The following is a 24,372-nucleotide window of genomic DNA, read 5'->3' as shown; positions in this document are numbered from 1 at the left end:
TATCAGAGTCATCTTGTGAAATAACATGCTGACTTTACCTTCTTCTTTTTTTACAGCTGCAAATAAAACATTTTAAGTGTGTTTTAAGTGCAGTATACAATGTGATACTAGGTGGCGATGGTGAGCCTTATGGAAAATTCAATGTACAGTGGTACCTTGGGTTACATACGCTTCAGGTTACAGATGCTTCAGGTTACAGACTCCGCTAACCCAGAAATAGTACCTTGGGTTAAGAACTTTGCTTCAGGATGAGAACAGAAATCATGTTCCGGCGGTGCAGCGGCAGTGGGAGGCCCCATTAGCTAAAGTGGTGCTTCAGGTTAAGAACAGTTTCAGGTTAAGAACGGACCTCTGGAACAAATTAAGTACTTAACCTGAGGTACCATTGTTAAAAACAACAACGGTCTTCTGAACAGTGTGAACAGAACAGATCCTTGCAAGAGGCTGAGGTTTCTGCACTCAGCATTCAAGATTGTACTTCAAACTGCTTTTTTTTATTTTCAGCATTTTTATCCTTTTCAAGGGAACCAATAGTGTAGCAGAAAATTAAAGCAGAAATGTTCACTAATTTTATGGATTTTAAAAAATGCATATAAAATAAAACTATTTTATTCATCATTGTTAACATTTGCTGTATCTTGTCAGCACAAAACATTTCCCCCAAAATATGTAGCAGGTATAACATATATTATGTTTAGCTTTCACAAATTAGGATTTTCTGACACCAACTTACACTTAAAATTAAAAAGTGCGGATAAAATGCAGACTGTTGGTAAGGTGATATAAAGTTCAACATTTTCATTAACTTCAATTAGACCATGAATTAAACAAGAAACTATAAAAACATTTGACTACAGATGTACAAGATACGACAATTAATCAAAGTTAGAAAGTCCTTATCTGCTCTGTATTCCAGGAGAGTGAACTTGTTTTAGGTCTTTGGGCGAAATTGTGCTTGCCCAGTGCCTCTCGTGGCCCCTGCAGGAACTCTAAGGGAACTACATAAGTTTACATGAACAGAGCACACTGCTGACTTTGCAAAGGTATAATTTTCCTTCAATTTGTTATAGCTATTTCCATACCTGGAATCCAGACTTCTACTATCACGGCCACTTCAGGCTCTGAGTAGCAGCCCATTTTAAAGTGACTTCATTTCCGCAAGTGGGAAAGGTGTAAACTGGGCTGCACTGTCCCTCATTGTGCCAGTAGTCATGGAAACGGGCTGAAATGCTATTTCAAAAGCCTCTCCTTCACAAAAATTACCTTCTTCAACATGATCCTTTAACTAATAATTTTAGATTACAATTTATTATCCACGCTGTCAGGGAAGAGTTAGAAGTTTCCAGTTTCCCAGAGGGAGAAAGCATTCCCCAAGGGGGGAAGGAGAGCAGTGAATCTAATAGAAGGGAGCAAGAGGAACAACAGGGAGGAACCGGCTGTTCCCAGGAAAGGAAAGGGTTCAGTTCTAGCTCAGATTGGGAGGAGGGGAGATACAGGCCAGCTCTAGCCAGGAGGGTAGGAAAAAGAGCAGGAAAGCGAAGGGAAAGGCGCCTTCGCCATTTTGAGGGTGGCTGGTCATGGAGAAGCAGAGCTCAGAAGGTATCTGAAAGAAGTGACTCTGAGGAAGAATAGTTAAGAACCGTTTATAAGAGTGTTCTGTTAATACACAATAAGAAGTTATAAAAGAACAAGAAGCGTTTGTGTGGTGATCGGAAGAGGACAACGACCAATCCTGACACACGCCCTTGCTGGGCCTCTCCAATATACCGTCCCATTTACATTCTTGATCTTAGCCTACCTACAACAGGTTTATTAGTACAAAATTCTGACCACCAGGATGGCCTCTCCAACACCTTATTGCCTTGAAGGACGGTGCTCCACAGGTTTTTATACAGCTGGAGGGGGAGAAAAACAGAAATGGTTTCAGCAACAGCATTCATTTCCAAAATGTTCAGTCTTTGCAGTGGTGTCACCTTGATCTCAAGGAGGCACAATGAGACCTTCATTTAATAGTTTCCCTGTATCTTTACATTTGCCCATATCTCTTTTCTAGGGTGACTCAACACAACAGAGAATTCTTGCAGGTGCCATTCAGCAGAGGCTAAAATTCCTGCTAAAATTCTCCTTTCTATGCAGCAAATAAAAGGAAAAGAGCTCTGCCTTCCCTCACTCTCTTTCTCAGGGTTTCTCAACTTCATAATAATAATAATAATAATAATAATAATAATAATAATACCTTTATTGTCAATGTACAACCAGTGTACAATGAAATTAACCGAGCCTTCCCCCCAAACACTCAATCTCATTGTATTCTGTGTGCTTGTCGCACAACACACCAACCCCAAAAGTCAGTTGCACTATATTATTTTCCGTTCATATTTCTGCCTCTCTCCTTAAAATACCCAAAAGCTAGAGGGAATGGTGACGCCACCACAGCTTGTGCTAGGGCCCACTTGTGGGTATCAAGGCATCAGGAGAAGACCAATGTTTAGAGTAAATAAACAGATAAATCATTTCAAAAGAACATTATGGCTAAATTGAACTGAGCTGCGGAGTCTGAACAATGCAGTCAGGTTCCGAGATTATCAAAGAGCTGGTGAGCACATCATATGGTTTCCTCTGTCGCCTGTGCTTACAGTCAAAGTTCTTCAGTTTGTTAAGTTACTTCATTTACTTTGGCCTGGTGGAATCTTCTTCTAAATCCGTCTTCTAAAACGGTTACCTTCCCCAAGCAGAGGTGCCTCAAACTCAAGGATCAGAAAGGCTGGAAAGAGCGGTTTGAGGTGGATTTACTTCCAGCATCAGAAGAATGCAACCAACATTCATGCTGTTAGACTGTGGGTCTTCCCTCTCAGCCACTCCCAAACACACACAGTTTCTAGCTGTGACACAACCGAGCACAAATATTGAAAACACAAAGTTCAAAAAGAGTCACAGTAAACCCGAGTCAGAGCTTTGCAAAAAGACTTGCTTACCTCTCCATCAGCCCTGCCGATTGGCGAGTTGAGAATGAAGTCCGGAGGAGCAATCACATCTACCAAAGCCACAGCCTCTTGCTTCAGCTGTGCAGGAAAAAAAGTTAGACTAGAAACTGGGTATTCTGATTAGGTTTCTACAACAAGCAGAGCTGTAGCATAACTATTTTGGCAAGCCACTAACAGCCAGCAGTTTCAGATTTGTAATATGGAAAGCTCCATAATCTTCTCCAATTTTCATTTTCATAGAACCACATGGGTCATCGCGCCCAACCCCCTGCAATGCAGGAATCAAGTGTAAAAAAAGCTCAACTATTTTGGGGGTTTCCTAAAGAAAACACTAAGAAGGGTGTCCCAGGTCATTTTGAAGCATTTTGGGGTCTTCACTTGGGCCTGTATGCCTCCGAATTTCTCTGTAGTGCTCATCAATCACAGCTCTGACTTCACTCGTAAGCTAACAACAATGAAAGGCAAGAGTAGGCTCATATACCTTGCAAACCAATTGCTCTGAATGATGCCCACACATTTTACTTCATAGCTTTCAATCTAAAGGCTAGAGACTTGCACTTCTTGTTTAAAGGAAGCTCAGAGTCTGGGGCCTCTGCTGCCCCGGACTCTTCTTCTACAGGTTGCTCAGCATAATATTTAAACCAAAAGGGAACATACCTTTGAACACAGCTCTAGAATTGCATCTTGCACAAATCTGCCAGCATTTGCACCTGAAACGCAGCCACCTGAAAGATATTTATCATGATAATGAAGCTAAAGGACTCATATTGGATCAAAAAATCTGCTAGATCTGTGGGGTATGAAGAATGTTATCTGAAAGTGAGCAGGTTTCCCCTTCATGGCTGAATGGGAAGAGGACTTGGAATCTGGTGTCCAACTGCCTCACTGTGGCTCTCTGGAAAGTGAAGAATACTGCCCAGTGCCAAAGCTGAGCTGGTCGTGGTAAGCGACAGTCCTGGGAGGAACAGACAGAGTTGAGGCAAAAACTTTGTTTTCTACCTTCAAGTTCCTATTCTCCTCACGGAGCTACAATTCTCAGAATGGTTTAACAATCAATCCCTCTTCCCAGAGAACTCTGGGAACTGTAGCGGTGTGATGGGAATGGGGTTTCCCTAATAACTCTCAGCACACTTAACAAACTACAGTTCCCAGGATGCTTTGAGGGAAGCTATGGCTGTTTAAAATGTTATGGTACTGCTTGAGATATGCAGTGCAGATGGGGCCTTTAGTTACCTTGCTAGTTTTGCCTTTAAGAAGATTGCACTCCACAGCTTAAGGCAAGTTTTGTAAGAGGCTGGATGTCAGAAGAAGAGGTTTAGGAAATTCAGTATTGTATCTTAAAACACAGCTCCCCTGAGCTGTGCAGTAGAAGACGACTGGGGCTAAAAGACCAGAGCTGTAAGACTGTATAACACATTTACTGCTTCCTTGGTGCAGAAAATACACTGGGTGCCTGAACCTACTTACTTAAATGCAGTAGTAAATTTGTAAGAGCCTTGAAGTGTTTGCAGATTCTAAATTTTACCATGTAGGCAGAATGTTGATCTCACCTTGGTAGAGCACTGCCATGTGCTTATTTAAAGACCATAATCCATACAGCGAACATATATTCTTCAGTACCGGCTGGAGGCTAGTTGGTGTGTTGGAACTGTGGACGTAGTCATGATATCTTTGCAAAACAGTGTGCTCAATAAAAGCTATAGCTAAAGAACGACAATAGTACACCTTGAAAAAAGAAAGAAAGAAAAATTCAACCATAGCTACAAATCCAGGCAAAGATTACCGTATTTTTCGCTCTATTGGACGCACCGGACCACAGGACGCACCTAGTTTTTAGAGGAGGAAATCAAGGAAAAAAAATATCGCGCTCGCTGCCCAGGCTTCCTCTTTAGCCTTGCACAGCCTCCCATGGCTGGAGAGATTGCGCAATGCTTTTCTAGAGGAGGGAGAAGGGACTGACTGGCCGCGTTAGTCCCTTCTCCCTCCTGGGGAAAAGCCCGCAAGAGCCACGCGAAGCTTGTGTGTGGCTCTTGGGGGCTTTTTCTGCTTGCCTCCCCCCCTGCTTTCGCTCCATAGGACGCACAGACTTTCCCCCTTAGTTTTTAAGACGGAAAAACTGCGTCCTATGGTGCGAAAAATACGGTACTAACTGTTCAAAAGCAATAGTTAAGTAAAAGTCACCCAAAAAGAAGTTGAAAGGCCCATTCTTATTATCCTCTCTGTATCCTTCAGGGCAATCTGTGCTGCATAAAAATGATGCAGATTGTACTCTGAAGCAACTGTGTGAAGGAATGCTGGTGGCATATATAGAACTCAACACCCCAGCTGAACATCTCTCATGCGATTTCAGGGGGACAGGTATGCAAGACGGATCGTGACACTTCTGTAATATGAGGCAAGGTTGGGCATCATGTCTTGCAACTTTCATCACTAATCCGTTATCTGCAATTCTCTTGTTCCTCCCCCGGAGCTTCCTTTCAGTGGTTGGGCCCGAGAACGAGGCCACTGTCTCTGGAGTTCTGGTTGGGAAGGCCTTGAGATCCTGCCTCCAGGGGTACTGTACATCACATGGTGTCAGTCTGTTACAGCAAACAAGGAAGCCCTGTGGTATCTTAATGAGTAACAGCACTGTGGGACTCTCAGCTGTATTTAATACACTGTAGGTACCTTAGCAAATATTTAACTAGGATGAACCATCATAAGTAAGTGATAATATTGGTCCCTCCAGCTCTTTAGAAACATCCATTTCCAACCTCTAGCTTCATGAACCCTTAATTTGGATTGGTCTGCCACCATGACCCACTTTCCCCTTTTTTCGCTAGTATCCGTTTCTGACTTACCCCCACTATTTGACATGCCCATTCATGCGCTGGAGCTGCTGGGCATCTCTGGAGGAAGTCGAAACACTAGACTGACTTTGCCCATTTTTTCTGCTCCTGCTATTTTCTCATGCTCTGCCCCTTCTCTGTTATCTTCCTGATGGAGCAACGATACTAGGCAACCCTGATCCACACTCACTCGTAACCGTCCTCAGCACCTCTTCTCTACCTTTGACTCTCTTCCAAAGGCTTTTGGCATACTTGTTTCCCACCAGTGGCAGACTTGAGTACTATAGCACGATGTGCGAGGCCAAAATTTGGTGCCCCCTCCCCAGCCCTTGCACTGCCTTCCCAAAGATGGCTAAGTGAGGTACTGGGTTTGGGAAAGGAGGCACAGGGCTCTGGCAGGGTCTTAGAGCCCTCCCATCTCCTTCCCAAAGCTGGGAAGTGCTAACTAGGCTTTGGGGAAAAGGACCCCTAGGACCTTCTCAGAGCCCTGTGCCTCCTTCCCAAAGCCCAGTCCCTCATTTACTGGGCTCTGAGATGGTGTCCCCTTAGCTCAGCACCCAGTGCATGAGTATCGCTTGCAAAGCCCTAACTCCATCCCTGTTCCCATATTCACTGGAATCTCTCTGCCTCAAGTTTGGATGAGCTCTTAGGAAAGGCAACAGCATAGTGGGCATGAAACTGAATTATTATCGTTGTCATAGAGAGGGAAGGAACTGTTACTGCCTGGACACCAAACTTAATGCAGGACTTGGGGTGCCCTGGACACATTCCATAAGGTTTCAGCCCAGCATTTGGGAGAAAGAAGGTTGTGGCTCATTACACAAGAAATCTCCTGATGTCTAGATCACATTTTCCACCACTTGGTGTTAATCTCACTAGTTATTTCTTTTAAAGTAAAAAATGCATGCAGGAGGTTATTTGGCTGTAAGCCTGATGGCAGGGTTTATTCTTTTTAACTTAGTTGCTGCACAACAAAGCATGAACTTTAGCTCCAGCTGAGTTTGAGGTCCTAGGTGCTTTACTTTTCATATTTTTGTGAAAGGAAGTGTGCAATGTATAGTGTGTATGTGTAGGGGAGAGGCAGCGGAAAAGGGCAACGAAATTGCTCCACAACATAAAATCATACAATGTGTTTACCTGACTGTTGTTCCTTGCCTCAAATTCATTGCAACCACATTTTTCTTGGCTTCTCAGCTTCTGGAAACTCTCTCGGAGCAAGTAACAAACCAGCCACTTGTATGCTCTCAGAGGTACTGAAAAAAGAAATGTCAAAGGTTTAATGTTTTCATTCAAGATAACAATAATAAAAAATCCTTATAAAGCAGACGGCAAATAATGCTGATAGTTTGCATCAGAATCTGAGTTTCTGTAATGCACAGTCTGCGTTTTGCAGAAATAAGGTTGAAAAGCATCTACAAAATTAAGTATTTTGCTGCTGAAACTTAGCTGTCCTTCCGCTGCTCCACCCCAACAATTTGCTGTTCATATAAAGACAGAAGAAATAATTTCGCATTATACCAACTAATAGAGGATAGACTTTCTTTTCTTTTTTTCTTTTTTGATACTTCTATTTAAGGCTAGTGAACAAATTCATGAGCACTTCAAAGCCCCATTTTTCCTATGTAAGACTGTATTCTCCTTCATCTCCAAAGCAGTATCCTCTCTACTCTCATGTTCATCACTAACAACATCATCTGTACTGAACGTCTTTCCCAGGCATCATCCGCCCCCAGGTCCCATTTTCCCTCCTGATTTACATGCTCTCTTGTTCCCATGCCTCAAGCCCATTCACTCCTCACAGAGTTTTCATTTCCACTGTAACATATGGCATAAAGCTCCAGTCATCAAAATCTCAGTCAATCTCTACAAAAGAACTTAAAATTTATTTTGTCAAGAGGTTCCCTCCCATTCTACTGTCTCCAAGATGGGACAACCTTCCTCCTCTAGCAACCCAGCCTCTAAACTGGTACTTGCCATAACAACCCCAGGGGGCTGGTGTGTGAATTAAAGGGAAGAGAGAATGCACAAGGACTTAACCGCAAGCCCCGAAAGGAAGAATAGCCAATGGTTTGTAGGGGAAAGGGGCCACACTCAAAATTATAAGCACATGACAAGAGATGCAATTTGAACAGTTACCGGAAGAATCCATGCAATCTTGAACATTTGACACTGTGAACTTCTGGCGGAGAATATGATCACAGTCTTCCAAAAAATCTACCGATCCCAATGGTGAAGCAAAAGGACCTTTGTCTGAAATGCCAATGATACGAAAACTAAATACCAAGTCAAAGTGTGTTAATGTCTACGCACTAATGGCTTTGAAAGTCAATGCAAGTCAAAAATCTGCTCATCGGTGCATTCAGCATGGCTAATCTGATTAAGCTGTTTCCCCCATTTCTCCAACTTCAACCAAGCAAACTCTTTAACACAACTATGCTTCTGAGACACGGCCCTTTTATTTCTAAGTTGGAAGCCTTAAAAACAACCTCTATTAACCTGCACTTTGCACATGATGCACAACTGTGCACTCCTTAGCCTAATTGCATCACATTCAAATTACGTTTTAAGTTAATTGGTTTAGGAACTTGAGTCAACTCTTCTTGAACTCACCCTAAGCAGAATAAAAACAAGGTACTCAGCGTGAAACAGTAGTCAGCGCTCCCTGGTATTCTCACATGACAATTAGACTGCTGTTCTGTTGTTTGAGGACACCAGGGAGCACAGACTACTGTTTCACACTGAGTACCTTGTTTTTATTCTGCTTGGGATGAGTTCAAGAAGAGTTGACCCAGGTTCCCAAACCACAGAATATTATGGGTGCTAATTAAGTACCCACACCAGTGTGTGTTAAAAATCATGCTTTCTACAGGATGTGCCTATTCTGAGATGCATGCTTAGTTGTGGGGCAGCAAAGTTACAGGTCACCCTCAGTGAAAGTCTGAAACCTGCCAGAAGGAACAAGGATTGGGTCCAAGCTAGATCTTGAACCAGATTCCATGAGAAACATCTGAAATACATCAAGACCGCAAAGCCCACAGTTGGGTAACACCTTTATCAAAATCAAGCAAAAAGGTCACAAAAATATGGCAAGCTGTTATGCAAAACAGTGAGAGGAGGAAAAACCAAGCTTGTTCAAACAAAGACCACAGGCTGAGTTAAGCCCATACCAGGTGCTACTTGATAGCAGGTTACACACACTCTTTGAGAAAACAAAGCCTAGCTTATAATTTTTGGGTCCGTTCTAAAAAAGGTATCACCCAACTGTGGACTTCTGGATTTCTGCTTACACTGCTTTTTTGGAAATATTTCAGTTTCTGATTGGGAGGTTTCTCTCATCTCTAAAATTAAAACCGTCAAAGACACTAACATTTGCATCTACGGAGTCCAATGAACTCAAATTAAGAGTTCAAGTAAGGTCATTGTGACCCAAAACAGTACTAAGAATAGTTAAAAACAGGGTGCTTGAGTGCTGACCACCATTTCAACAGAAACACTGATAGGAATGCAGTAGTTCAACTTTGCAAACGCACAACTGCGTCTGCTGGCGGTTTTACCCCGTACCCCCTTGGTGGGCTTCTGAGTCAGTGCAACATCCAAGCTCTACATACTAACCTTGGTGTTTGGCGTTCATCCAGCCCAATAAGTAGTTGCTAGTTTGCTGCAGCAGAACATTATTGTCTCCTTCATAGGTGCAATTTGGGTCGTTGTCGTTACGGATATCACCCAGCCGATTCACTTTTGGAAAGAACAGTTAACATGTAGGGACCTTGTATCAGTGAGCTGTGCTTGTGATTTAAAATTTTATAAAACCACTTACTGACAATTATGGGAAACAATTATCCGTTAAGTTCACTTACTGGCCAGATAGCCATGTCCTCCACAAGCTTCTCTGCATTCCTGAGTTCCTTGCTGAGTCAGCCAGGAGGCCAGCGGTTTCCCCGAAGTAGATAAAGCATGGATTTCACGCCCGAGTTCCGCCTTGTAGAACCAGAGCAAACAATGAATATAGAACACAACAGCCAACATGCCGCATTAACCTTCTGGGTCCTCCTAGGCCTGAGGAACCATCAACTTCAGCGCAAAGCAGCTACGAGAGGTCTAACCAGAGGCCAAGGACATAAATCAGGGGTTGGCAAGGTTTTACCTCGCCTGGGCTGGTTCACTCCAGTGGAGATCCCTCTGTGGGCCGGATCGTGTGCGTGCGTGTGCCCCCGCGATTTCCGGCATCTGCACAGACGTGATTTCCGGCGTCTGCGCATGAGCAGACACAATTTCCAGCAATGTGGAAGCAAGTCCCCACCCCGTGCTGGTTTAGCAGCCAAGTGAGCGGCTCAGTTTCGCTCGTGGGCCAGTTAAACAACCCCTGTGGGCTGCTTGCGGTCCATGGGCCTTAGGTTGCTGACCCCTGACGTAAACGCTCAACTCTAAGCCTCTTTGTGCAGGCTTCTGGGTTACCAACAACCAGTGTTCTTTTCTGGGGGGGACTTGGGGGTACGCATACCCCTCAACATTTTGTGAATCTAAGTTTGGCCTCATTGAGGGGCAATATTTCAATATGAGTAGGAAAATGAGAGTACCCCTAAGCATTTTTTTTAGAAAAAAAGCACTGCCGACCACTGTGGGAAACTGAGCAAGGAGGATTACCAACAAGCGTACTAGCAATTTCCTGCTCTTTAGAGAATATAGCTCAGTGTCTGTGCATTTAGAACATGCAACACCTCTCTCCCCCCAAAAGGGCTCAACTGTAAAATTACTGTACTATTAAATTTATAGACGCAATTAAAATAAATTAAAACTCTAGCAACAACAGTGCCCCTCCTTCATGCTTACAAGTGATGTGTTTTAAAGAATAAATGAAAGATGCATCAAGGAAGAAGAGAAGGAATGTAAAAGAGGAGGAGATTCAGTTGAGGTAAACCAAGACTAACGTGTTTCAACTATTTCTTTTATTTAACAAAATCTAGATATTGCTTGATTGTAATACGGTAAAACCTCTAGGCAGTTTACAAGAATATTAAATGTATCATTAAGAGCAATTTAAAATGTTTAAAGATAAACAGAAATAAACAACCTGTTTCACAGTTAATTAAAATGTAATTCAGATATTACAAGACGCTCTTCCCCAAACGAATAATAAAATTTGGCTTTCATGATGTGTTCTTCTTTTCTGCATTATCTTCTCACTATTTATTTGGAAAATACAACCTTTGTACTGCTCCTGTGTTGTGTAACTTTGATTATGTACTTTATTAACTGTATTTTTGATTTCACATTAATAAAAAAAACCTTATACGTAAAAACAAGGCACTGAAGAAACATTAGGCTACATTTGTGAAATTTGTTGTGCATACAGAACTGGGTGTTTTACTCATATTCAGAAAGGTAACAGTGCTGTGCATTTTCCCACAGCTGGCAATACAGTTACTGTTTTCCTATCATGAAATTGGGGTGCACGTTGCCATGTGCTGGGCTGCGAAGCATTTAGAGCCCTCTGGTGAGCAGAATAGGTACACTCTTCAGACAGCGGGATGCTTGAATCCTGCCAGTCCAATAATGGACCAACTCATTTCCCACACAATGGCTTATAACGAAAAATTACTGACAAATCCTTACCTGCTGTGGACTTTTGTCCTTCATGAGGAGACCTATGTGGAATTCCATGGAGTTTATGAACAGCATTTTGGAGAAATGGTCTAAGACATAGGTGGCTGCTAAATACGGCAGCAAGCGCCACTGCTGGAAGAAAAATGAAATTTGCATGAGGAAAAACTGAGAGATACACATCCTTTTAAAACACTTTAAAAACACACAGAGGAGACATTTTTGTCCCCTTTGTAAAAGTGCTAATTTTCTTAACCTTCTTTCAGTGATCGATCACTCTGAGGGCCTTCTGGTGGTTCCCTCATTGCAAGAAGTGAGGTTACAGGGAACAAGGCAAAGGGCCTTCTTGGTAGTGGCGCCTGCCCTGCGGAACACCCTCCCACCAGATGTCAAGGAAATAAACAATTATCTGACTTTTAGAAGACATCTGAAGGTAGCCCTGTATTGGGAGGTTTTTAATGTGTGATGTTTTACTGTGGTTTTATAATTTGCTGGAAGCCACCCAGAGCAGATGACACAACCCAGTCAAGTCGGTGGCATGTAAAAAAAACAACAACAATCCGCTTTATTCTGCCCGTGCAGCCCTCCTCCGCAAGCACTACTTTGGATTGTTCTGAGCCAGGATTTTTAAAACTCCAAATAGCAAAACAAAAGCATCCCTCCTCATTTAACAAGGAGCCACCATCCAGCTCCAACAAAAGTTATTCTTGTTCATGAAGGATGTTTGTTTTTAAGGTGTTATATGTTAAAGGAGGACCCACTGGCCTATGTCTAAGACTTATGCTTAATTAGCAGTCTCACTGGCTGCAAAATCTAGCACTTCAGGCTTTTAAGGAGCACTCTAGATTTTCACCTGCATTTGGTATTCAAGAACAGGTATTTCTTCATCATCTGTTGGTCCAAATTGGCGCCGAGTAGCTGAGAAGCGAATTGCTATTGATATGGCCAGCTTTAAATTGACCACAGACATGGATATAATCATAACTCTTCCATTGGACAAAGCACCAAGAGAAACTCCTAAGCGCTGCTTGCGATCCTGGAGAAATAAGACAGGATAAGCGGAAAGGCTTTAAGGATTTTTAAAAAACATTTTGTACCCAGAAAATTCTCTCCAAGTACACCAAGTGTTAACATTCAAAGTATAATATTGTGTTTATGTTCTTAATTATACTGCGATAAACTCTGGAGAGCATGTGAGGAAGAACTAAACAGATTAGGCAATAAAAGGAATCCTTAGATAAGAGCAATTAAGTTTTGCATTAAGCACACGGAAGTTAGTTAAGCACAATTCATACCTTGAAGGCACTGGCATACGCTCCCTCAGCTGTGACATCTCCAGTTTGGTTCAGCAAGTTCCTTTTGGGTATCCTGACATTGTGGAACATTGCAAAGCTGCCAATCCAAAAAGAATGAATTAAGAGATAACACCTGCACATCCGATGAGCTGTAGAAATCAAATGCTGAATACAGAGACAGTTATTAGTTTCACAGAACCAAGAGCAGACATGATGTTAAATGCATGAATGCATTTAGTGTGTCTGCTTCTCCTTTCAGAATAACAGCTGCAGGGGGACTCCTGAGCAGGATCAGGCTGCAGGGGGCACTTTCAGTTGCAGTCAACAGGTCCTGTCGCACTACAAGTCCCATCATCCCTGACCACTGGCCATGTGGCTGGGGTTACAGGAGTTCAACATCTGGAGGCACCGGGTTGGCTCCATGTGACTTAACTCTATCATTCTTACATTTCAGTTCTGGTTATAGGCCTCCCTAGAGATGTGAAGGCTCAGGGGAAAATATGGAAACATTGCAGGAGGGGACTGTTCCCCATTAACAGCTGCAACCACTGCTACAATTTGCTAGTTGAGTCGTTTTAAAGGAAGCAATCAGGAAAACTATGTGCAGCACAATCCAACTGTCTCTTGGCAGGTGATGGGTTTGTGTGTGCGCATATGTGTGTGAGTGTAACACAAGGAAGTGACAGTGAGCAACACGTATTTTCTAGAAAGTAAATTCCACAAACAAATAATCTTGGTTCACTTCCTCACGCAATCTGGTTTGCATTTGTTTCGCAGCTTTGCCGGTCATCCTTGGGACCAGACTCTTCAACTCAGTGCTTCCAACCTATGAGGGTTTTCTAGAACACCTGTTAAATCTTTGTCAGTAATAGGCTGTGCATATGCAATCTGTTAATCTGCAGTGTGCTTGTGTTATGCATTCTGCTCGCGCTTTAGCCTTTGCTTTGTGCTTGTGACACAGCTGTAGTCCTGTGCCGCTAGGCCACTATGTGGTGGCTTAATAACATGTATGGATAGTTTTGCTTGGTGGGCTTGTAAGCACATTCAGGAACTGTGCACGTCAGACATTTGTCCACTCAACCTGCAGAGGCAGAGCATTTCCTGACAGGCAAAGGGAGCACCTGACTGCAGAGAGTCTAAGCCACAGGCAAGAAGGAGAGAGTCTGCAGAACATTTTTACTGCTCAAGTGGTGTGGAAGTTAAGGTGGGCAACTTACAATCTCCATACTTTTTGGCATATGAATGGGTTTGCACAGCCCTTAACTTTTCTACTAGCCAAAGTGTTTGATCCTAGAATTGTTTCTGCTTTGTGGTATTATTCCTTCAAATACAATAGAATGAAACTGCATTACAGATTTAATTGTAAAAGATAAAGGTAAAGGGAGCCCTGACCGTTAGGTCCAGTTGAGAATGACTCTGGGGTTGTGCCGCTCATCTTGCTTTACTGGCCGAGGGAGCTGGCATACAGCTTCAAGGTCATGTGGGCAGCATGACTAAGCAGCTTCTGGTGAACCAGAGGAGCGCACGGAAACGCCGTTTACCTTCCTGCTGGAGCAGTACCTATTTATCTACTTGCACTTTGACGTGCTTTCAAACTGCTAGGTGGGCAGGAGCTGGGACCGAGCAACGGGAGCTCACCCCGTCGCGGGGATTTGAACCTCCGACCTTCTGATTGGCAAGCCCTAGGCTCAGTGGTTTAGACCACAGCGCCATCCGCGTCCTGAATTAATTGTACCACTCTCCAATTTGGAATATTGCTGCTCTTTAGACTATCTTTTAGTTGTCTTTGAAAAAATGTTTGGGTTTGCAATCATTCCTTGAGAGGGAGCAGAGATTACTGTGAGATTCCAAGGCTTCTCTCCACTCTTTCATGTAATGGTGCACAATGATGCAGCAATGTGCTTGAACCATCTCAGACTGGGACAGATCAGCCTGAAGGTCCTTTCACTGTGTGATGCACATACTAGGATTTCTGTTCTCGAGGTCTGCAGAAGTGACTTGTAACTTTTGCAACATTATTTTGAAGTTCAGATTTTTTTGTTCCAACTTACCCATTATCTAATCCATTTTGCCCAAGTTTTCTACCTATATCACCAACCAACACCCCTGGCATGGGAAGAAGAGTTTTCGGATCTCGGATCTGTAACAAATACCTCCATTAAAACATTTACAAGAAGTCATTGAGCCACCCTTTTGTTCCGGTTAAGAACTCTATACAATTAATTAGAAAAATGTGCACAACTGTTTCAATGCATGCAACTGGTTGGATTATATAGCTATGATCTAAAGGGCTCTCACATAGTTCCCTGGGACAAGACCTAAGCTGAGAAGTGAATATACTTCTCCTCCCCTGGGGTTATCGGAGGCTGGGGGGAAATGTACTCACCAGAGGGGTGTCTAAGTAGACCCCTTCACTTTCTCTCACATAAATGTGTGTACCTGGGAACCATGCAGCACTAGGGTGGGGAGAACCCACCTAAAACCCAATACACAACAAACTTCACATTTCCCACAGGCGCTTCTATGGGGCTCATGATGTCTCTCAGTACACAGCTCATTGTACGATTGCACTCTCAGGTGCCCTTCAGAGAAATATTTTTGTATCTGCTACAAGGGCACATGATGCTCCCCATCTTCATGGGTCTAAAGTAACACAGGACTCAGCAGCACAGAGCTGTGCTCATCTACAGCTGCAGTGTCTCTGAATCTACTGTCCAAACGCATACAGAGGGAGCAATGCTGAGACTGCACTGGGTTGTACACTGCTTTCTGCTTGGCCAAAGCAGGGCAAGGGCACTTGCAAGCCTTTCATACCCGGTAGAAAGATGTTTGCCTGAAGAGGGACACATTTTAAGCACCCCACACACCTTTAGTGATGCCCGAGTGATCTTATGCAATTTCCAGGCTAGCAAGTGGCCGTTCCACAAAAAGTGTTTACAACTGGGAAATAATAATAGGCAAATGCCACCAATGATCCCGGTTAATGAAAAAGCTCTTGGCTTATTCCAATATTCTAGATTTAGATGAATTCATTCTCACCTGTACGACAAAGGAATGCAATCCATGGCACTGGCCATCCGGAGTATATAGCTGTGCGTAGACAACGGCATGAGTTGCGTTCTTCCCCATGTTGCCAACCCAGAACTTTGCTGCTTCAAAATCCGGTGAGTGAATAATGAATTCCTACATAGTTGATAAGAGGGGGATGGGGAGAAAATTCTAAACACACTGTATATCTTCTCTGAAATATGAAGTTGGGTGAATCTATTGACAACCTCTGTTCTGTGCTGCCGCAGCACAACCCCTGTCTACTTGGCGTTCAGCGGGGCTTTCTCTGAACTAAATGGGCACAGGACTGCAGCCTCCGTGAGCAGGGCAGAAAGGCAATGGAAAATAGTTTCACAGGAGTAAACAATACGTACATTTTAGGAGAAAGGCTCCAAACAAAGCCACAGAGGCATTTTTCTTTTTACCATTGCTCCAGTCATGGAGCTCTTTTCCAAACTATTGACCAGCAGCAATGTGAGGCTGTAGGGTACGGCTCTTCCCATGGCAGGTCCCAATACATTGGCCGGTCTGGATCAGGCCTTGCCCTCCACCCTGCTTACTGCACAAGGGCTCTGGGAGCATCTCAGGGCCCTTGCACAATCTTTTCAGAGCCTAGCCAGCAAGGCAGAGGACTAAAAAAAGCTCTTTCCAGGGTGGAATTCTCCCGTACCTCATTCATTCATTGGACATGAGTCTACGTGGGTTGCAGGCCCACTGAATAGAAAAGATTAGAGTACCTGGGTTCAGAAGTACAATGTCCTATTTTAATAAAAAGTTAAGTGAAGGATATTAGAGAACTTTACAGGGCACTGCTACTAACTTGTGTAGTCGGGTCATATCTAGCAGTAGTCCGCATGTTCTTGGTATTGCTGCCATGGCTTAATTCAGTCAGAGCAAAACATCCAAAGTTCTGGAGACAAAAGACACAAACTGAGTAAGAACTTGTACAATTCAAACCGGGGTAGCCCAAACATTAAGGCAACGGGGGATCTCTGTTCTAAAAGAGCTGCACTGGAGCTCCAGCTTACAAACTTCAAGATCTGTGAGCTTCAAAGTCTAGTCCTTAAATGATTCAAAGTGTGCACACTGCCCTGCAGCTGGGTAGAGGTCACCCACTGACCAGCAGCTGCCCTTTGGGAAAGCTCATCTCCTCTGGCAGGCTAGGACAAGAAGGGGCCAACCCTCTGCATTTGATAGGTGGGGTGGGGGGGTGTCGGGTGGGGGGGGGTGTGCCCATCTTTCAAGCTCCTGTCAGGTGGATCTGATCTCTGCAGAAATGCATGCCAAATGCTTCCAGGCGTGATCAGTTCCACTCAGGAGCTCTCAACTGAAGTTTTGATCCCTTCTGGAAGCTGCAGGGCTTGCATTTAAATTTGGCACCCAGTGCAATGCCAGCATCCTTCTTTCAGCAAGGATTACAGCTACTGTCAAAAGTTCCTGATTGGAACTGGTCCTGCCTGGAAGAAGCGGGCAGCAGGGCAGCATCGTAACGCAAATGAATTATCTGGACTGTCGTCTGCCTCCTGCTTTTTCCTTTGAAGCCATGGCTCTGCTTGTCACACACCTGGCACCATATGATGTTGGGTTAGGGACAGGTGGCCACGCGTGGCTATTGTGAGGCTGCAGCAGCTCTAAAGTGAGCCCTGAAATGTACTATATTTATCATTTTTTATTCATTTATTAAATTTGGATACCGCCCTTCATCTGCAAATCTCAGGGCAGTTCCCACCCATCTGAGCTCAGTGTTTATATTACAATTCACAGCTGCAAACGTTTAGGGTCAAGTCTAAAGGTAAATGTTAACACCAGGTCACCACAGCAACAAACAAAATCCAAAGCTTAGTCAATGTATTAGCAGTGAAGAAACACAAAATGAAAAAGTTTCCTTAAGAAGTTAAAAAAGAAAACTCTTTGCTTTATCCAAAGGAGTCTGCATAGAGTCCTTTAGAAGGAGGATCAGCAATCTCCAATCCTACTGTTCAGAAAAGCACTACTTCCCTTTGTGAACATTTTTACGCCAGGGTGGAGATTCTGTGGCCCTGTACATGTTGCCAAACTACAACTCCCATAACCCCTGTCTGCTGGTTGCACTGGCTGGGGCTAATGGGATCTGGAGTTCAACAACATCTACATGGCAACAGGCTTTTCATCCCTTGGCTAAGTTTACACCTTTTGAAAACTGTTTGGTGGTGGGAATAGGGGTCATGCACACAGAATTGATGTATACAGCTTAGGATACGCATGTGGAATCCTGCTTCTACCCTTAACAGAAGCAAGATATCTTTTGGCTTTGTGCTGAAGGACTCCACTCTGCTGATTTGATGCTGCAAGGCACTTCTTGAACTATTGCCTTATAAATTTGTATTAGATATTGGTGCTGATGATCCTGCAATAGCTTCATAAATGATCAATAAGCAAACTGATCCAGATAATTCATCACTTCCACTGTAAGAAACTTTAATTATGGTTTTCCGACAGAAACAGAGAAGCACTAGGAAATCAAAATGAAGTAACTCCATATGAGATACTACTTTACAAGAGATTTGCAGATATTGCTTCATTAGAATACGTAGCTAATCATCTTGTTTTTAGAAACACCATTAACTCAAAATTAGTGGCAGTATATATACTGTATTTTAAAGCAAACATTGATTTAGGTAGTTTAAAGAGTACCTTCATATTTGCATTATCTTTAATAAATTCTTCATGTCTTTTAGAGCCAGAACTCTCAATTGCACTTCTGAACACCTGTAAACATTAAAGACAATTAGCTGATGTAAATGATAAATAGTAAAAATCTTTTTGTTAAAGTAGAGGAAGGGGTCAAAATGACATGTTCAAGAAAGATCTGAGATAGCAAAGCATCACTGCTCACAGCTCAAACCACAAGTCAAGTGTTAAGTTGCTCCCTTCCTAGGAGAAAATGCTATTCTGTGATATTTTACGCTATTCTGCATCAGGAAACACAACTTCATTACAAGAAAATAATTTTCCTCCTGGTTTCAGCTGCAAAGTGAAATAATGAAAAGAAAAATGAATGATTCCTTGATTCCTCTGGATTATTATTAAGCAATAGTACAATATCTTCTCAAGGCCGGTGAAGAGAACAGGTTTCATCCTAGAGCACTTGCCACCACCCCACAACCTCCCAAATCAATTTTCCAAAAAGGGGGTATTTGTAACTGGGCAGTAGTCATCACAAGGCAATGGGCCCAGGGTGATTTTTTCAAGGAGTGGCCGTGTCACTGTCTCTTTCAAGATGACCAGAACCACTCCATCCCAAAAGGATGTGTTGGCCACACTCAGGATGCATGTGATCACACCCCCAACATGAAAAGAAGGGCAGGAGCCAATAAAATATGTCCCCAGGGCACATCCTTTGATCCCAAAAGGGTGATGAGGCTGAATTGAACTGTTGAGTAAGTTTGACAATCACAGTAAAATCAAACATGGAATGTGTTCGTTTTCAACCTTTGACACGCAAAGGCTCTGGTAAAGATCTAGTGAGGTAAATCCTTCCACTGCCATGATGATGATGATGATGATGATGATGATAATAATAATAATAATAATAATAATAATAATATTGTATTTATATCCCGTCCTCCCCAGCCAAAGCCGGGCTCAGAGCGGCTAACAACAGTAAAATAATACAGCATTCTAAAATTAATTTGTTATAAAATTAGTTCAAATAAAATTAATGGCAACCATTGGGCTAGAGTTCTGTGAGGATTACCAAAGGAGGGGGTCGGGCTGTGCCTCGGCCAAAGGCCTGGTGGAACAGCACCGTCTTGCAGGCCCTGCGGAAAGATGTCAAGTCCCGCAGGGCCCTAGTCTCTTGTGACAGAGCGTTCCACCAGTTCAGGGCCACGGCCGAAAAGGCCCTGGCTCTGGTTGAGGCCAGTGTAACCTCCCTGTGGCCCGGGACCTCCAAGATGTTTTTGTTTGCAGACCGTAAGGTCCTCCGTGGGACATACCAGGAGACATACCATGTTTCAGGTCTTCCCATCCTGCCTCCTCCTCCTCCTAATGGGAAGCTGGGGAGAGTTTGTTCTTCCTATTCATCAGGACTTTTGTGTTCAAGGCACTGCTGCCCACTGGTGTCAGAATAATGATACTACTTGTTTAAAAGGGTTTAGAGAAGCCCAAACATCTGCCAGACCTAAGCATTTTTATTTATTTTTTAAAAGTAAGTTGCTTGGAGACCTTTCAGGCAGTGCTATTTTTCTAGAAAAAGAGATGCCAGAACTCACCATGAACACCTCCCTCGTTCTCTTAGAATGGCAATGGCGCCCACCTGAGAGGTGCCAGAACAGTGGTTCCTGTAAGTTCCCCCGGAAAAAATGCCCTGCTTTTAGGCAACAAGCAACTGATAATAAAAACAGTAATGGAATGTCAGGTGGGAATTCTGCCTGCGTGGCACCATCCGTGTCTGTCCAAAAGGGAGAACTTGAGGAAGATTCTACATAACTCTTTACACCATTAGGTGCTTCTTGGCCTTCTAAAGGTTTCTTGGCCAGCTCAGATCACTGCTGTAAGCGACTAGGAGGTTATGTAGACTGTCTGCTTTGCTCCCTGTATGACAAAAACCACCTTAGCTTAAACCCAAAGGAGACAGTGCAATTCTGTTAGCTTCAATCAGAATCTGATCAAGCTCTGTATCAACACAGGGAAATGGCTTAAATAAAAGTAGAGAAATAGTAGTTTAATCATTTCTCACAGTTAGATGATTAGCTGACATGATGAGATAATAGTTTATAATTCTGATACCAGTTTTATAAATTTATTTATAAAAATATTTATATACCACTGTATCATAAACACATATCACAATGGTTTACAACCATATCAAAATATACCGTAAAACCAAAGAATTGTTACAATATGAGTACATCGCAGGAGGAGGCAGTACATCGCTGTTTACTGTTGGGCGTGGTTCTGCAAAAGGTCCAGAGGATAAACCAGTCAAGCAAACAGGATCAGCACCTCATACGCAGGTCTGAGAGAATCACAAAGGGCGTACCACCCAAAAGGTATTCTCAAGAGTTTGGTAACTCAGCTGTTGCATGTGTTACTGTTGTTGACAACTCTAGACAAGTTAAAGGTGTGTCTAAGTCAGAGACAAAGACACAACTGGGAGTTACTAAGCGCAACACAACTTTCCCTACCCAAGGTAATGCAGAAGCACTCATTCCTTGGAAAACAGACAACCAGAGAGTTACACTGGTGAAACCAGTGGCAGGTAGTTCCAAAGGTGGAACTGAAACAACAGGGGATTGTTACGTGTATAACAACTGCCGCTGGGAGATGTTGCCTATCAACATCTGTCTGGGATGCCAGCCAGACAGTCTGTCTGGGATGCCAGCCAGACAGTCTGTCTGGATGCCAGCCAGAGGAAGATCACCGGTAAACAAGCTCCGGGAGCGGGAAGGCTAGCCTCTCCCAAGGCGGCTAGTTTTCCAACAAGAATAACATCCTAAAACCACCCTGAGACCTCCAGTTATAGGGTGGTATATAAATTCAATACTAATAATAATGATACAGTGGTACCTCTAGTTGCAGACACAATCCATTGCGGGGTGCCATTCGCACCCCAAAAAGTCCGCAACTAGAGCGGTGCTTCTGCGCAAGTGCAGAGTGCAATAGAGTGCTTCTGCGCATGTGTGAAGCGCACAGAACGCTGTGTATACACTTCCGGGTTTGCCACGTTCACAACCCCAAAATCCACAACATGAAGCGAACTCAACTAGAGGTATGACTGTAATAATAAGTGAAATAATAATAAGTGAAAAGCAATTTAAAAGCAAAAAGAAATTAAAAACAAATATCAATAGACTATTGTGGAGGGTGTATGTTCAAGCAATGAAGTTTTCACTACAATTACCACGTGAAAAAAGTGTCAAGCCACTATAGCCTCTAAATCAAAAGCGTAGAGCAGCTCAGATGCAATCTCCAAAAGTATTTATCCAAAATAAAAATGGAATGCTTTGCTAGTAGGCTTGAGTCTTTAAGGAAATCTATAAAAGAGCTTACAGCTGCATTGTACATACCTGGGAATTTAGCACATATTTGGCTCCTAGAGACCAGTCATACATCCCCAGGCAAGTAATCAGCGCTACAACTTTTAATGGTTTCTCAATTATGTCTTCTAGCCGTAGAAAATCATATTCAAAAAGTTTCCTACAGCGGAGGAAGGTTAGTTCACGGTATTTCTCAAGAGGTAATTCTTCTCCAGTGTGACGAGCAAAGATAGGGTCATTTTCAAGAGCTGAGAATATTCTGTTCTTCATGGAAGAAACACATCAGAATAGCTGAACGTCAGATTTGAATTTATCATTGAATTGAAGTATTCATATTTTATATATTAACACATTTAGTCATTTCCCTATGCCATAAGAAATGTACAACGACAATCAGGAAGCCGTTTAAAACTTAATAAATGTCAACCACCTGACAAGCAATATTACTAAATAAGTTCACACCCAAATATTGCCTCACTGATTAAAAGCTCTTTGAATCATTATTATAGATATTGCATTTCATGTACTGCACTAAAAGCAGAAGAAGTTTGGATCTGATAAAGAAGTGCATAATTTCAATTTTATACTAATATAATTGTGTGGTTTTCCTCCAGATCAAAAACACAATACAAAAGAAATCTATCCCCTCCTCAAAAGGCTTCCAATATTTTTGAGAATATTGTTTTTACTCAGTCCTAGATGGAAAACCCTTTAAGCATGAACATCATGCACAGTCCTATCAAAATGTAAAGTAACTTACTGGGCAGCCATTTACACTGACAAAAACAAAAACACCTCAAATCCCTGTTTATCAAGGATCATGGCTCTCTTGACCTAAGAAAAGGTCCCTGGCCATGTCAATCCCTTGGCCAGACAGGCCTCACAGGAACCAGAATTTAATGGTACATATTGGATACTTTAAGGAGGGTTATGGCAGATTGTGTTTAATTTGCAACATCGTTTTTAAAGAAATATTATTCTAAGCCTTACTTTAAAACGGAGGAGATCTTCTTCCTCTACGAAGAGTGCCATCTCTTTCCAGTCGAAGGATGCTTTCTTCCGGTAGGCATCCAGCGGTCCACTGGGTAGGTCTGGGAGCACCAAAGTCTTTTCCCGATCACTGACAGATGCCATCTTAACATGCAATGTTCTGTAAGCAAACCCAAAAATCATTCAAAACAAATGCCTTTTCAAAAAAGAAGAAATCCTTCAAAAGTTACTTGTGGAGGATAACAGAGCCAGTGTAGACCATCCTCTCAGTGTACATTAACAGCTCCTGGTGCTGTGGGTTAAACCACAGAGCCTAGGACTTGCTGATCAGAAGGTTGGCGGTTCGAATCCCCGCGACGGGGTGAGCTCTCATTGCTTGGTCCCAGCTCCTGCCAACCTGGCAGTTTGAAAACACGTCGAAGTGCAATTAGACGCGGGAAGGTAAACGGCGTTTCCATGCGCTGCTCTGGTTTTCCAGAAGCGGCTTAGTCACGCTGCTCACATGACCCGGAAGCTGTACGCCGGCTCCCTCGGCCAGTAAAGCGAGATGAGCGCTGCTACCCCAGAATCAGTCACGACTGGACCTAATGGTCAGGGGTCCCTTTACCTTTAAAAGAGAGGTTGCTGCTGCTAAAAACTTTACCTTTTCTCTCTCTGACTGGATACGGGAACTGTAAATAAACTTCGACCCTGCACAAAGAAAGCTTCAAGGGGTGCTTAGATACAAGAAGGAGCAGCTGGTTTATGTGCCTGTTGACACGTCCCCTGCCTCTTATGCCATTGCTTTCATAAGCAGGTAATCGCTACTTATGCAAGGCAGCGCCCGAGTCCAACTTCCACGGACTGCGCAATCGGACAGGTGCGCTGGCAAGCAGCTCCCAAGGGCGCTTCCCCGGCCAAGGCGCGCAGGGCGGCCCCCCAGCCCCCTCGGAGCAGCCAGTCGGGGCTCCTTTCCCAGCTACGCGTTTGCGCCCCTCCGCCTTCCCAAAGGTCCCCGAGAGGGTCTTGCGGCGTGTCGCTTGGGGGGGGGGGAGAGAAGGCGAGACGCGCCACCAAACAGCCGTTTGGGGAAAGAGGTGGGAGGCCCCTGCCGACGCCCCCGGGGATTGACGCACCCGCACCCACCGTCTCTCCACGGTCGCGGAAAACGCGAGGTCGCCGCGCTGCGCACCTTCCCCGACGGCGACAGACTTCGCTCCGCGCCCCGCCCCGCGCGCGCGCAGAGACACGCGCCACCCTCTCCTAGGGCGCGCGCAGAAGCGGAGGCAGGGCGATGAGGCCCCGGGGCGCGCATCCAAGCCGGCCCCGGACGAAACGGGCTTCCTGCAGCGCGCCTGGGCTCTGCATCGCCTCTGATGGGTCTCAATTCGTGTTTGAACTTACGAGACGCTGCCTCTCACCCCAAGATCCCAGGGCGGTTTGCAGCGCGGAGTTTGCAGCGGGACTTCCGCACCTGCGGCTGCCTTTTCTTCCGCGGTGAAAGCTTTGCAGCCGCCGTGAAAGTTACATGGAAATCCTGCCTTGCCCCCTGGTTGTTGGATGGCCACCTGCCGTGGATGCTTTGGTTCAGAGTCCTGCATTGCCCGGGGGTTGGGCTAGATGACCT

At 43.9% G+C, this 24,372-nt stretch overlaps 1 protein-coding gene across 5 annotated transcripts; it reads right to left on the bottom strand.

Annotated features, from left to right (window-relative positions):
- Positions 1–593: 593 nt before the first annotated feature.
- ACOX3 (acyl-CoA oxidase 3, pristanoyl) lies at positions 594–24,354 on the bottom strand. 5 transcript variants are annotated; one of them, XM_083398997.1, is made up of 19 exons: positions 24,220–24,354; positions 22,767–22,926; positions 21,807–22,040; positions 18,430–18,504; positions 16,577–16,666; positions 15,748–15,891; positions 14,760–14,848; positions 12,709–12,805; positions 12,267–12,449; positions 11,426–11,548; positions 9,670–9,790; positions 9,425–9,547; positions 7,949–8,062; positions 6,950–7,065; positions 4,535–4,709; positions 3,642–3,709; positions 2,976–3,062; positions 1,742–1,895; positions 594–1,318 (listed from the first exon to the last, which is right to left on the bottom strand). In XM_083398997.1, the coding sequence occupies exons 2-18, from the start codon at positions 22,908–22,910 to the stop codon at positions 1,776–1,778; spliced, it is 2,103 nt and encodes a 700-aa protein (XP_083255123.1). In that variant the 5' UTR covers positions 22,911–22,926; positions 24,220–24,354; the 3' UTR covers positions 594–1,318; positions 1,742–1,775. The 5 variants fall into 5 exon arrangements, with proteins under 5 accessions (XP_083255123.1, XP_083255124.1, XP_083255122.1 ...); XM_083398998.1 differs by lacking the exon at positions 24,220–24,354 and adding an exon at positions 23,882–24,189; XM_083398996.1 differs by lacking the exon at positions 24,220–24,354 and adding an exon at positions 23,892–24,118.
- Positions 24,355–24,372: the final 18 nt, after the last annotated feature.

Source organism: Podarcis tiliguerta (assembly GCF_965153285.1).
Source record: "Podarcis tiliguerta genome assembly, chromosome: 9".
Classification (NCBI taxonomy): Eukaryota; Metazoa; Chordata; class Lepidosauria; order Squamata; family Lacertidae; genus Podarcis; species Podarcis tiliguerta.
The sequence above is the reverse complement of the archived record's forward strand: the minus strand, read 5'-3'. Positions and strand labels throughout refer to the sequence as shown.